The following is a 13,179-nucleotide window of genomic DNA, read 5'->3' on the forward strand; positions in this document are numbered from 1 at the left end:
AAAATAAATGAGTGAAAATCCTCTTCTCTCTAATCAGTTTAACTTTGAAAAAGCTGATTGAAAAGCAGTTGAAGAAAGTATAAAACTGTTAAAATCTGAAAGACAGAATGAGCTATATTGAAATTCTGATCAAGATATCTCAAATGAAATGCTTGAGAATAGAGTGAAGCTTATTACATCTATTATTCTAACAAGTGTTAGAGATAATATTTCAAAGAGAAAATCTTCTAAGTATTCAAAATCTTGATGAAATAAGAATATCTCATCTAAAAGAAAAGAATTAGCTACTGCTAGAAGAGATTGAAAGAATGATATAATATCTAATAAAGAGTTCAAAGCTGTCAGAAATGAATATTTTTCAGATATTAAAAAAGCTAAAACAGACTGCTAAAATAAGTTTCTTGAAGAAGTATAAGAGAAGAAAGTTTTTAAAGCTTTTAACTATACTAAAACAAGAAGTGTAGCAAAACTTCCAGTCTTAGAATATGAGTTTCAGAATGAATCATATACAGTAAACTCTTTTGAGAAAAAATATCAAGCTTTTATAAGAATTCTCTTTCAGAACTCATCAGATTCAGATTCAGAGAAAGAGAAAGAGAATATATCACTTCTTAACTACATTGATAAAAATAACTGAGAATGATCTGATCTTACACAAGATGAATTAGAGTCAGCTATCTTCTCAAGTTCTGTTAAAACTTCTGCAGAGCCTGATTCAATTAATCACTTAATTATTTAAAATACATATTTCTACTTAAAGAATGAATATTTTGAGCTCTTTTTTAATCTCTTGAAAAATGAATATCATTCTGAATGCTGAAGAGAAGTCACTGAAGTGATTCTTATAAAATTTAATAGAAAAACTTCAATTTCTAAGTCATATAGAGTAATATCTCTATTAAACTGTCTAGAAAAGATTTTAGAAAAGATAATAGCTACTTAACTATCTTTTATAGCTCTATTAATAACTCTCTTTTATTCAGTGAATAAATAAGAGATAGAAAACAATATTCTGTAATTAACACTGTTCTCTCAGTTGTTTATAATATTTAAATAACAAAGTATGAAGATCTGGTCTCAACTGCAGTTTTTATTGATATAAAAGAAGCATTTGATCATGTTTCAAAGTCAAAGTTAATTCAGACTTTAAAGATATTAAAACTATCACTTTCTCTAATAAAATAAGTTAACTGTTTTATATCTAAAAGAATTATACAACTTTTCTTTAATAAAATGAAATAAGATAAGACTGAGATAAAAATAGAAGTATTACAAGAATCTTCAATCTCATCTATTTTATTTACAATATACACTGTATATCTATTCAAAAATAGAAATATAAGAATAGTGTGATCTCTGAGTTATATGAATAATATTAATCTAGTCTACAGCTTAAAAACTATTAAAGAGAATTTGAAAGTGATTAAAGAAGCTGTAAAGAAAATCTTTATTAGAGTAGATATTAATCAAATTTAATTTAATATGAATAAAACTGAGTTAATTTATTTCTTTTCTAGATTCAATAAGAAAGAACTATCTTTAACTCTTTTAAATAGAGAGATTAAACCCAGTGTAAATATTAAATGATTGAGAGTATGATTAAAATCTAAGTTGAATTTTAAATATCACATTTAACAAAGAACTGTCAAGACAGAAAGTGTCACGCTTCTGACCGCGCCAAGGCCCCGCTGCGGTTCTACACGGCTCATTGCTTTCATGCAGATAATTCCATTCATTCTGCAGGCTGACTGAACTGGTTTCCAATCACTCTATGACATCATTCGGATATATCATAGAAAGATTCAATTGATGAATATAAGAACTTCACTTCTATATAAGATTAGCAGATTACTCTTTCTTAACAATGAGACACTGCTGAGGTATTGCTTCAGCTATTCTCACTCATGAAATGAGAGAAGAGTATCTGCTTATTATCTATATAGAATAGCTAGATGCTAACTCCTTATCAAAGAAGTCAGTGATTTGTCTTTTTCTTCTACTGAAATATATACAAGAGTTACTGCATGTCTCATACAATCTTCTTAGTATACTAAGTATTATATCTGTGATATTCTTACAATAACTCTGTAGTCTACAAGCTCACTATTTAAGCAAGATAGTCAAGCTTACTTATACAGCTTCTTAAACAACTATCTCTATATAATACTGTCAACTAGTCATCACTTTGATTTCATTATATTACAATTCAAATTGCTTGATCTGATTACATGTTTGAATTAGTTAAGCTCTAACAGACTGATATAACTTTATACATCTGTACTGAGACTGATCTGATCTCATTCTCTGAGAGAAACACTATATTATTCTCTAGAGTGTGTACATCTCTACTTCAGCAGAAATCTGAGATTTCTGAAATCACTATATATTTTGACATGAGCTCTTTAATCACTCTGTCACTGCTGTGATCTCTACACACCTACATCTATCATGAAGATAGAGAGATTAAGGTCAGAGATTCACTAAGATATAAGAGAAATATCTTGTCTGAATTTCACAGCTTTATCTGTATTCTTGAACAGAAATTCCACCTTAATCTGAGCCAGTATAATACTCATAAAATATGAGTAATATACACTGTCAACCTTCTTGAAGACATCTCTGCAATTACTTGAGTTATCAAGAAGAGAGAGCTTGAGTGTATCAATACTGTTATAACTTGAGAAGAATTCAAGAACTTTCTACTGAATCAAATCAAAGATCACTGTAACTGCAGCTTCACAGCAGTGTAGTAATTCAACTCATTATATCAATAAGATGATAAGAATTCTTCTGATTTCAATACAAGATTTGAAGAATATTGAGAGAAATTAACTGATAATTTGAATCAATTAAAAACACAGCTTTATCTCATAAAGCTGACTTATAAGATACAGACAATGATATCACAATATTAGAGTTTATTAATTAATCACACTGAGCTTGTCAATCTAACTTTCTGAATCTATTTGAATAGTTAATTCTTTAAGAAAAAGATTAATAAGATCTCTTCTAAGTAATTAATAATAGAATCTAAACAGCACTGTGACAGCTTCAGTGTAGAGAAAGTAAAGAAGAATTTTAAGTATTCTGATTCTTCACTCACTGTAAAGAAATATTTAAAAAGATTTGACAAAGATCTTTATTTCAACTGCAGAGCTGATGATCACTATATCAGTGATTATAAGAAGCTGAAGAAGAGAAGAAACTGAGAAGATATCTTCTCAAAGTTAACTTCTCTTCTGACAAATGTATCTGTGAAAGATAAAGAAGAGAAAGAAAAGAATTGATAATTCTCACATCTCTGAGTTCATGTTACAATTACAATGTATATCTTAAATAAGAAGATACTAGTGAGATATCTACTTAACTCTAGAGTAAATGTTAACTTCATATTCTATTTCTTTTCTTTGATGAAGAATTGAAAGAAGATAGGTTCATCAGATTATACAAAATTTACAGATAAAATGAAATATCACTGTTTTAACATAATTTAAGTAAAGTGTGTGATCACAGACTCTGAAGAAATCTTCAAGAAAAGCAGTCTGCTTCTTCATATAGTTAATATCATAGATAAGAACATTATTCTAGATCTTCTATAATTAAGAGAAAACAATTCTCTCATTGACTGAGTTACTCAGATATGACAGTACTGTCTCACTGATAAAGAGACAGTGATAGAGAAATCTGAAAAGTTTCATTAAAAGAATCTTGAGAAGAAGATTGAGTTGATATACTGTATAGCAGATAATTGAGACTTGAGAATAGATGAAGAAGTTATTATTCTTACTACAAGATTAGCAGCAGTATCTGTCATTGAAGATGAATATACATAACATCTCTTTATAGATTTTAAGAATGTCTTTTTAAAAAGAAAAGCAGCAAAGTTTCCTGATATCAAGATATGATATAAGATTTATCTTGAAGATAATGTAACAGTGCTATACAGATCTCTTTACAACTTATCTGTAAAGAAATTGAATATTCTGTACAAATATCTTGAAGAAGTGCAATCAAAGAACTGAATATATTTATCAAAGAGTTCAGTAGAGACATCTATACTCTTTATATTTAAGAAGAATGATAGACTATGTCTATGCATAGACTACAGAGATCTTAATAAGATGATAATTAAGAATCACTATTCACTACTGTTAATTAATAAGATAATTAATTGATTATCTGAAGCAAAGATGTTCTCAAAGATTAATATACAGAATATCTATCATAGAATCAGAGTTAATAAAGACAATGTTTAAAAAATGACTTTTCATACTAAGTACAGTAATTTTGAATATCTTGTTTTATCTTTTGATTTTTATAACACTTCAGTCATCTTTCAGATCTATATAAATGAGGCACTGCAGAGCCTTGTTAACATCTTCTACATAGTATATCTGAATGACATTTTAATCTTCTTAAAATCAGAGAAAGAATATGATACTCATGTTCAAGAAGTGTTAAGTCACTTGAGACAGTATTAACTCTATACAAACACTGAAAAATGCTCATTCTACATGCAGAAGATTGATTTCTTAGATTATATTATTAAGATGAATAGTATTTCAATGAATAGAAGTCAGATCTTTATCATTGAGAACTGGTTAATACTGCAGACATATCATAAAATACAGATGTTTCTAGAATTTGTGAATTTCTATAGATAATTTATCTATATATATTTATGAATTACTGCCCTCCTTACAGATCTGTTAAAGAGAAGTGTAAAAGACAGAAAAATAGAATCATTTACTCTCACTCAAGACATTATACAGATGTTTGCAGAATTGAAACAAGCTTTCACAGATGTCATAATACTGAATCATTTTAACTCTGACTTACTCAGTCAGTATGAGACTGATACATCTCAGAATGAGATCTGTGAAATCTTTTTACAGTTAATACTGAAGATCTTTCAATATTGAAAGAATCAGGAAATAATTATCTCTGAGAAAACAGACAATGAATTGTCTGTGAGAGAAGACTTTTTTACAGAGTTTATAAAATACTGTGAATAAAGATCAGTGACCTTCTTCTTCAAGAAATTATCACTTATATAGAGAAGATATAATACTTATAATCAGAAGATATTAGCAATTGTTGAATTCTTTAAGATCTGATAATATTATCTCTAGAATAGTAAGTACTCAGTACAAGTTCTCACTAATTATATAAATCTATATTACTTCTTGATAATAAAGAGCTTGACAGAACATCAAGTCAGATAAGTGAAGCTGCTTTCAGAGTATAATTTCTATATCTAATATTATTCAGATCAGCTTAACTCTGTCAATACACTGTCTAAACAGTCTGATTATAATATTATTAATACAGAGAAGAATTCTATAAAAGAATCTCTATTATCACTGCAGAAGAAGCTGACTGCAGAGAATTAAGATTCTCTAAAGCTTGAGAACAGTGTCAGAGAGACAGCTGTGTGACTCAGTATAGAAGATGAAAGAGAACTCAGGTCTCTGCAGAGAACTGATACTAAAGATTATAAGCTTCTCATGTTATATCTTACAATCATTGAATTAATAAAGAATGAAATAGTCTACAATCTTTTAATCTGACTACTTTTAAAATTCATTGATAAGTTATAGAAGAGAGATATCTCTACTGCAGCTTGAATTCAGAAGTTAAAGAAGAAAGAATCTGATTTGAACTTGAAAGAGATAGACTCTGAGCAGAATAGTATTGCTAAGAAATCAAGTCACTGATAACTAGAAGAATATAAACTTCTACTACTGAATGATTCAGTCTTCATCTCTCATAGCAGAGCAGTGTGTCAGAAGTTATTAAGAATTCATTATAATAATCTTCATACAGAACACTTTGAGTTAGAGAAGACTGAGAAGCTTCTAAAATATAAATATATTTAAGACAAGCTCTGAACAGATGTCAAAGAGTATATTAAGACTTATAATATCTATCAAAGAATAAAGATCTCACAGTATAAGTAATACAGTGAGTTGATATCACTGTCTGTTTCAAAGAGCTTATGATAGAATCTATCAATGAATTTCATAGTTAATCTACTGAAGTTAACAAGAGTTAAAGAATATGACTTGATTTTAGTCATTATTAACTACTTCATAAAGATGATCAGATATATCTCTATTTATAAAAAGATTAAAGTCTCTGAATTGACTGATCTGTTTTTAGATATCATCATTTATAATTAGACTGGCCGCCGGGACCATGAATTTCACGTTTGGTCTCATTTGGTCTGGTCCCATACATTTCTTGGCGTGAATCCCGCTGGGACTAATCATTAAATAAACATATAAAGTGACTATATATCAGATCTCAAAATGGAATCATGACTTGAAAAAAATGAGAAAGTGATCTCATTTGATCTCATTTAGTCTCATTCTTGACATAAAGTTACTATTTTTAGACATTTTAAGGTTTTTTTTAGACTATTTTTAATTTTTTAAAAAGTAACACTTTTTGGTAACACTCAAATGAGATTTAAAGTCATTTAAAGCAATAAAAATAATTTAAATTGAGAAGTGAAAATCATGGTCTCATTTGGAAAATGTGACAAGAGTAGACAGTAAGTCTCACTGAGACAGTATGAAACTACTATCTAATGTTAGAACCGTGTAATTGAATCTGTCGAATTCACAATGAGACTATCAAAAATTCTGGTCCTGGTCCCAGACACGGTCACACGGTCAGTCTATTTATAATCACAGTGCTCTGAAATTATTAATAACAGATCAAGAATTTCTCTTCATCAGTAAATTCTAATCAGCTTTTTACTATCATCTTATAATAATATATCTTCTCAGTACTGTATTTCATTCACAGATCAATGATCAGACTGAATATCAGAATCAGATACTAGAATAGCATCTTTAAGTATTCTATTCATATTATTAGAATAATTGACTCAAATATCTTCTAATCACTGAATTCATATATAATAATGTAAAGAATGTAATCTTAAAGATATCTTCTTTCTATACTTGTTATGAATATAATTCTTCATTACTCAGTGACATTATAAACAACATTTCAAAGAGAGAAATAAGCAGTCAGAATGTCAGACAGATACAGAGAATAAAGTATCTCTCAGTACTAGAAGTAAAAGTGAGATTGAAACTTTTGAATAAAATTCATAAGAAGACAGTGAGAAGTATTCATTATACTCAGAAGTAATAGATAAAATACTATAATTAAAAACATCTTTCAATGAAGTTTTCAATAGAGAATCAAGTACTATTTTCAACAAAGAATATCAAGATAATAAGATTATATAAGAAGCTCAGTGAGTAGTAACTAGAATCTTTCTCAGTAATAAGAGTAATAAGTAAGCAGATATATGAGTTGAAATTACTTATAGAATTGAAATCAATTCATTCTATTTTTCACATTTTCTATTTAAAGCTCTATAAGCAATGTCTCAGAGCAGAGTTATCTCAGCTGAATAATATTAAAATTGAGAGTGATACTGAATATCTTATGAAGAAAATATTAAATAAGTAAATATATTATAATAAGCTTCAATATCTTGTTAAATAAGAAGATTATTCATTGTCAGAGAATTTATAAGAATTGTTTAAGTATTTGAAAAATACTGAGAAAGAGATTGTAAACTATAAGATAGCTAGTAGAGATTACTCTGTTACATATCAGAGATATTAAGTAAGAAATATTACTTAAAGACTTCTCATTTTTCTTAAAGAGTTTTTTAGAGATAATCTTGTAATAATAAGTTAATATCTTATAGACTCTGTAGTACTCTTCTTCTATTTTCTCTTAAAGAGTTTTTTAGAAGTTTAATAAGACTACACAGATATAAAATTCCTGAAGCAGTTAAAAGAAAAGAGATATTTAAAATTAATAAAAAGATTAATATTATTAATCTGTGAGCTGCTGCTATTCTAATAAGACTGCAGCTCACTGAAAAAGTAAAAAGAGAGAATCAGAGCCTACTTATCAATAATCACACTCTTATCAAACTCATTCTTCACTGTTAAAGTCTTCAGCACTGATATCTTTGTCTGCTGAGAAGTTAGCACTGCAGCACTACAGAAGAGTATAAGAAATATATAAAATATTAACTTATTAACTTACAAAGTATCTTAATCATCTATTTTAACTAAAGTAAGATTCTCTTCAATTAGTAATTGATCTTTATAACACTTTCAACAGTGATATCAGCTGACTTCTTCTTAAGATCAGTTATTCTGAGATGTTTTTTCATCTTAGAGATTCATGCTTTTATCTTCTTTTACAGATAAGTAAGAAAGATCTCTTCAGTCTTGACAGAATTTATTAACACTTAAAGCTCTGAGACTCTCACTCTGTACTGCTTAAGTATCTAGACTTTTTATCAGAGCTGATACAACATCTTTCTATGAGATAATACTTACAGAGAGACAGAAGTCATTGTTACAGATATAATAAAAATAGTGAGAGTGAGAGAAGAAGTAGATATATAAAATCCCTCTCTTCTTCAGCTGCTTAATGCAGTGCAGATAAGTAGCAGTGTCAGTCAGAGACTGCATCAGAGCCTTCTTACAGAGAAAAGATAAAGAAACTGCAGAATTCTGCAGACTCAACTCAGCAGCATTCTGAGCAGAACTTAAGTATGCTGCAGAAGAGAAACTACAGATTGAGCTTCTTAAAGTCACTGTTCTCAGAATCAAGCTCTCTTCAGATTTCTCTCTGAATGATCACACAGAGTCATACATCACTGTATTGACTGAGAAGAGAAATAGCATTGCAATGGCAGTGAGAGAGGCAGAGAATGAATCAGACATAGATAAACTGACTGACAGAAGAGATGACATCTCACTGCAAGACACAGTGACTATCATCACTGCTGTAAAAGAAGCAGAAGAAGAAGAAGATGTGACAATGAGAGCAGTGCTCTCACAGCTCATTGACACTGTTATCTTCATCTTTAACCTGGCTTTCTTAACAGTCACAGAGGCTGCTGCTGCATCATGAAGACATTTACTCACTAGAAAACATCAGAATAAGTCCTCTATTATTCTCTAAGAATAATACTCTCATGCACTCACTATTACAGATGAAGAGAAGAAGAGAAAAATATATTATAAAAGAAAAAGATCTTTTCAAGAAAATTCTATCACTACTGTTAACTTTGTCTCTAAAACACATCACTTTTGCAGAGAATTTCATATATAGAACAGAATATATTGAAAGATCTATAAGTCACTTATTAATTATATTTTTCACATTTTAAATCAATATATAAGAAACTCACTTATCATGCATTTAATTTAAATAAAGATGAGAAAAGAAAGATCTACATAGTTAGTAGAAAAACTCATCTATTTCTTTATATTATATACAGTACATGCACTGTCAAATCAGTTGATAACTGTTACTATACAATAAAGATAATTTCTAATTCAGTAATCTTAAGAGTATCAGAACTATACTTTTAAAGAAGAGAATATTATCATATCTCCGATTATGTCAAGATCTCACTGCAGTTTCACACAGCTCATCACTTTTATATGAATAATTTCATTCATCTCACAAACTGACTGAATCAGTTTTCAATCACTCTATAATATTATTTAAATATATCATAGAAAGATCTGATTGATGAATATAAGAACTCTGCTTCTATATAAGATCAGCAGATTACTCTTTCTTAATAATGAGACATTGCTGAGGTATTACTTCAGCTATTCTCACTTATAAAATAAGAGAAAAGTATTCACTCATTGTCTATATAGAATAGCTAGATACTGACTTCTTATCAAAGAAGTCAGTAATTTATCTTTTTCTTCTACTGAAATATATACAAGAGTTACTGTATATCTTATACAATCTTCTTAGTATACTAAGTATCATATCTGTGATATTCTCACAATAACTCTGTAGCCTACAAGCTCACTATTTAAGCAAGATAGTCAAGCTCACTTATACAGCTTCTCAAACAACTACCTCTACATGACGCCGCTGACTAGCCACCGCTTCGGTTCCGTCATATTACAGAAAGACTATTGAATAACATAATCAGATTATCAAATACAGAGAGAAGTCTATTCTTCCAGACTATGAGATAGTTATATATAGCCTGTATTACATCAGTAGCTGATTATGAAGTTTAAGTTTGATGAAATAATCAAGAGAACTTCACTGAACTCTTTCAAACTCTGTAAAACAGAGTCTTGAGAAGAATTCTAGAAGCATTTAAATTATCTTCTATTAAAGCAATGAAAATTGAAGCTTCAATTTCTTCTCCTGCTATTAGATTTGAAAAGACCTGTATGAACTATACACTAAGAGTTATAAAGATGAGCTTAAATCATATAATCAGAGAAAGAGTCTTTTCTTCATTTTCATCAATTAACTCTGAAAATGAACTGAATTGAAATAGATTTCTTAATTGAAATGAAAATAATTCTTCAAAGAAAATGTCTTCTCAACTTTACAGACTATACTCTCTGATTAAAAATCAATTTTCTTCTTTAAATATTGAAAAAGTGAATTATGAGAAGTTATCTCTCTGAAGAGAAAAGCTTGAATCTCTTATAGACTTATAAATAAGTGAACTATTAAAAGAGAAAGAATATAAACAGCATTTAAAGAGAATTTTTATAATTAATATAAAAGACTCTATTCTGATTTATTCAGATGACTCAAAAAATGAGAACCTGAATAGATTAAATACAGACATTGCTTATACTGAAGATAATATCAATTTTATCTCAGATTTCTGAAATCTAGACTATGAATCTGAAGTCTTTGATACTGAACTATTTATAATAGTGAAAGCTTTCAAACTCATAGAAATAAAATCTTATAAAAGAGAAAATAGTTTAAAAGAGATATGAATATTCTCTGATAGTCAAGCTGCTTTAAAAAGACTTAGAAGTAGTCAGATTTATAATAATCAAATGAATCTTGAACTGATCTTTAACTCTGTTTTGAAAATTCAAAAGAGAAGAATATCAAAGCTGATAATTCATCTACACTGAGTTCCTGCTTATATAAATATTCATGACAATGAATTGACTGATTCAGCTGTAAAAAAGAGTGCAGAATTAAGCAGATCTATTTAAAAAATTATGTTCTGATCTTTTATAAAGAGAAAAATAAAAGAATCTTATTTAGATAAGTGAAATAAAAGCTGACAGAAACAAAAGAAGAGTATAAATTATTCAAGATTTGAAACAAAACTCAAGTAAAAATCTTATTTAATTAAATGTAAAAAGAAAATATTCTCATCTATAATACAGCTGAAACTAGAACATGACTATTTCAAATCTTATATACAAAGATTTAATGATAGATTTGACTTAATAGAATGCTCATTCTGTAATACAAATGAGAATTCTAAGCATATTGTAATACACTGTGTATTATACAATAGTCTCAGAGTCAGATTGAAAGAGAAGTATAATCTAAATTAATTAAATATAAGATTCTTATTCTCAACTGAGACAGGAATTAAATACTTAATAGACTTTCTATCAGAAACTCAAGCAGCTATAAGAAATGACTAAATTCAGAATTATCTGAATATAAAGAGGAGAAAATCAATCAGATATAGTCTGTTAAAACAGCTATACACTATCTTTTAATAATTTGTTTTATTACAGTCTCTCTTTACTTTATCTTTTTCTTTCAATTTCTTTCTATCTATCTATTTAATGTGTCTATCTTTAAGACTATGTTCTTTTTCTCTTTTCCTTTGTCATGATATTGTCAAATGATTTCAAAGTATTAGAAGATGTTAAAACACTGTAATTTGTAAACAGTTTTTATATTCTGAACTGAAATTTTCTGATTTTACATATCTGAAATTGATGAATGTATAATAGTTAACTTTACAGATATAGAAAAAACCCTGAGAACTTAAAGTTCTCAGATAGATATCATAGTCTCTGACTGTATACATCTATAATTGAAGAATAATAATAATAATAATAATACATAGTACTCATCTGTTGAAAATTCAATAGAGAATATTACTAAATATCATTACTTTTCTAAACATAGATTATAATTCATATAATTTTAATTATAAAAAAAATATAAAATATAAAAAAAAATAAAAAATAAAAAATAAAATAAACATAAGAAAAAATCACAATAAAAAAAAAAGAAAAAGAAAAAAAAAATAAAAGAAAAAGAAAAAAATAAAAAATAAAAATAAAAAAAATCAAGATTGCAGAGCTGTAGCACTCTTAAAATACTTACTTCTCAGAGTCTTTAGTATTTACAATGTTTATTATTAATTATATATTTCTCACAGTGAGAATAACACAGCTGTGATGAGTTATTATCTTAATATTATCTAATAAATAATCAGTATATATCTGTATAAATGTGAATAATTAGAAAATATACACTTAAAAAGTGTGATTAAAGTGAACTCTGCTGTTACTTAAATAATATCAAGAACAGAATACTGAAATTGATGATTCTCTTCATCAATTTCACAGATAAGACATGTAAAGATAATCTTGAGAAATATAAAATTTCTCAACTTCTGATAAAAACAGATCTCACAGAGAGACTCTATTTTCATAATATCAGAAACTGAGTGTTATTAAAAAGTATTACTTTTATATAATATATATGTACTTACTGCAGTAATTCACTCTCTGTGTATATAATAAAGAGTTATAACTTTCTCATATCACACAGCTCTCTCTGAGATGCTGCTGTCAGTTTGCAACTTACACAGTCTTTCAGTTCAGTACATACTGTGTATATACAGCTATGTGTGCTGAGGCTATGTTAATCATTATAATCTGATATGATACTCACTTTTCACAAGTCATGTTTCATTTGAGAGGGAAGAAAAAGACATAACTATTGTTTTATTAAGAGAGAGAAAAATAATTAGTATTATTAAATATAATTTGATTCATCTGCATTTAAAATTTGATTAATCTATACTCTTCAATTTAAGAGTTTCTATGAGTATTTTAATAGTTTTCATACCAGCTTGAACTTAGTGATAAGTTGAAGAAGAAGAGAAAAGAGAGAAGAAAGAAATAAGAATAACTTATCTTTATAATATAAAAACAGAGAATCACTGCAATCATTCTTTCTAGTAACAAAGATCTGTTTTCTGCATGTATCTCTGATATAGATTATATAATAAATGCATATAAAGAATATCAATAGTGTATGTATTGAATGAAGATAATATTACTATATAACACTGTAGCTGTT

At 27.8% G+C, this 13,179-nt stretch overlaps 1 protein-coding gene across 1 annotated transcript; it reads left to right on the top strand.

Moving 5' to 3' along the window:
- Positions 1-8,736: 8,736 nt before the first annotated feature.
- BDCG_17876 (uncharacterized protein) lies at positions 8,737-8,961 on the top strand (the record flags this gene model as incomplete). The annotated part of the gene is made up of 1 exon (XM_045426924.1): positions 8,737-8,961. The coding sequence occupies one exon, from the start codon at positions 8,737-8,739 to the stop codon at positions 8,959-8,961; it is 225 nt and encodes a 74-aa protein (XP_045282717.1).
- Between the last annotated feature and the right edge of the window lie 4,218 nt (positions 8,962-13,179).

Source organism: Blastomyces dermatitidis, assembly GCF_000003525.1.
Source record: "Blastomyces dermatitidis ER-3 genomic scaffold supercont1.12, whole genome shotgun sequence".
In the NCBI taxonomy this organism is placed as follows: Eukaryota; Fungi; Ascomycota; class Eurotiomycetes; order Onygenales; family Ajellomycetaceae; genus Blastomyces; species Blastomyces dermatitidis.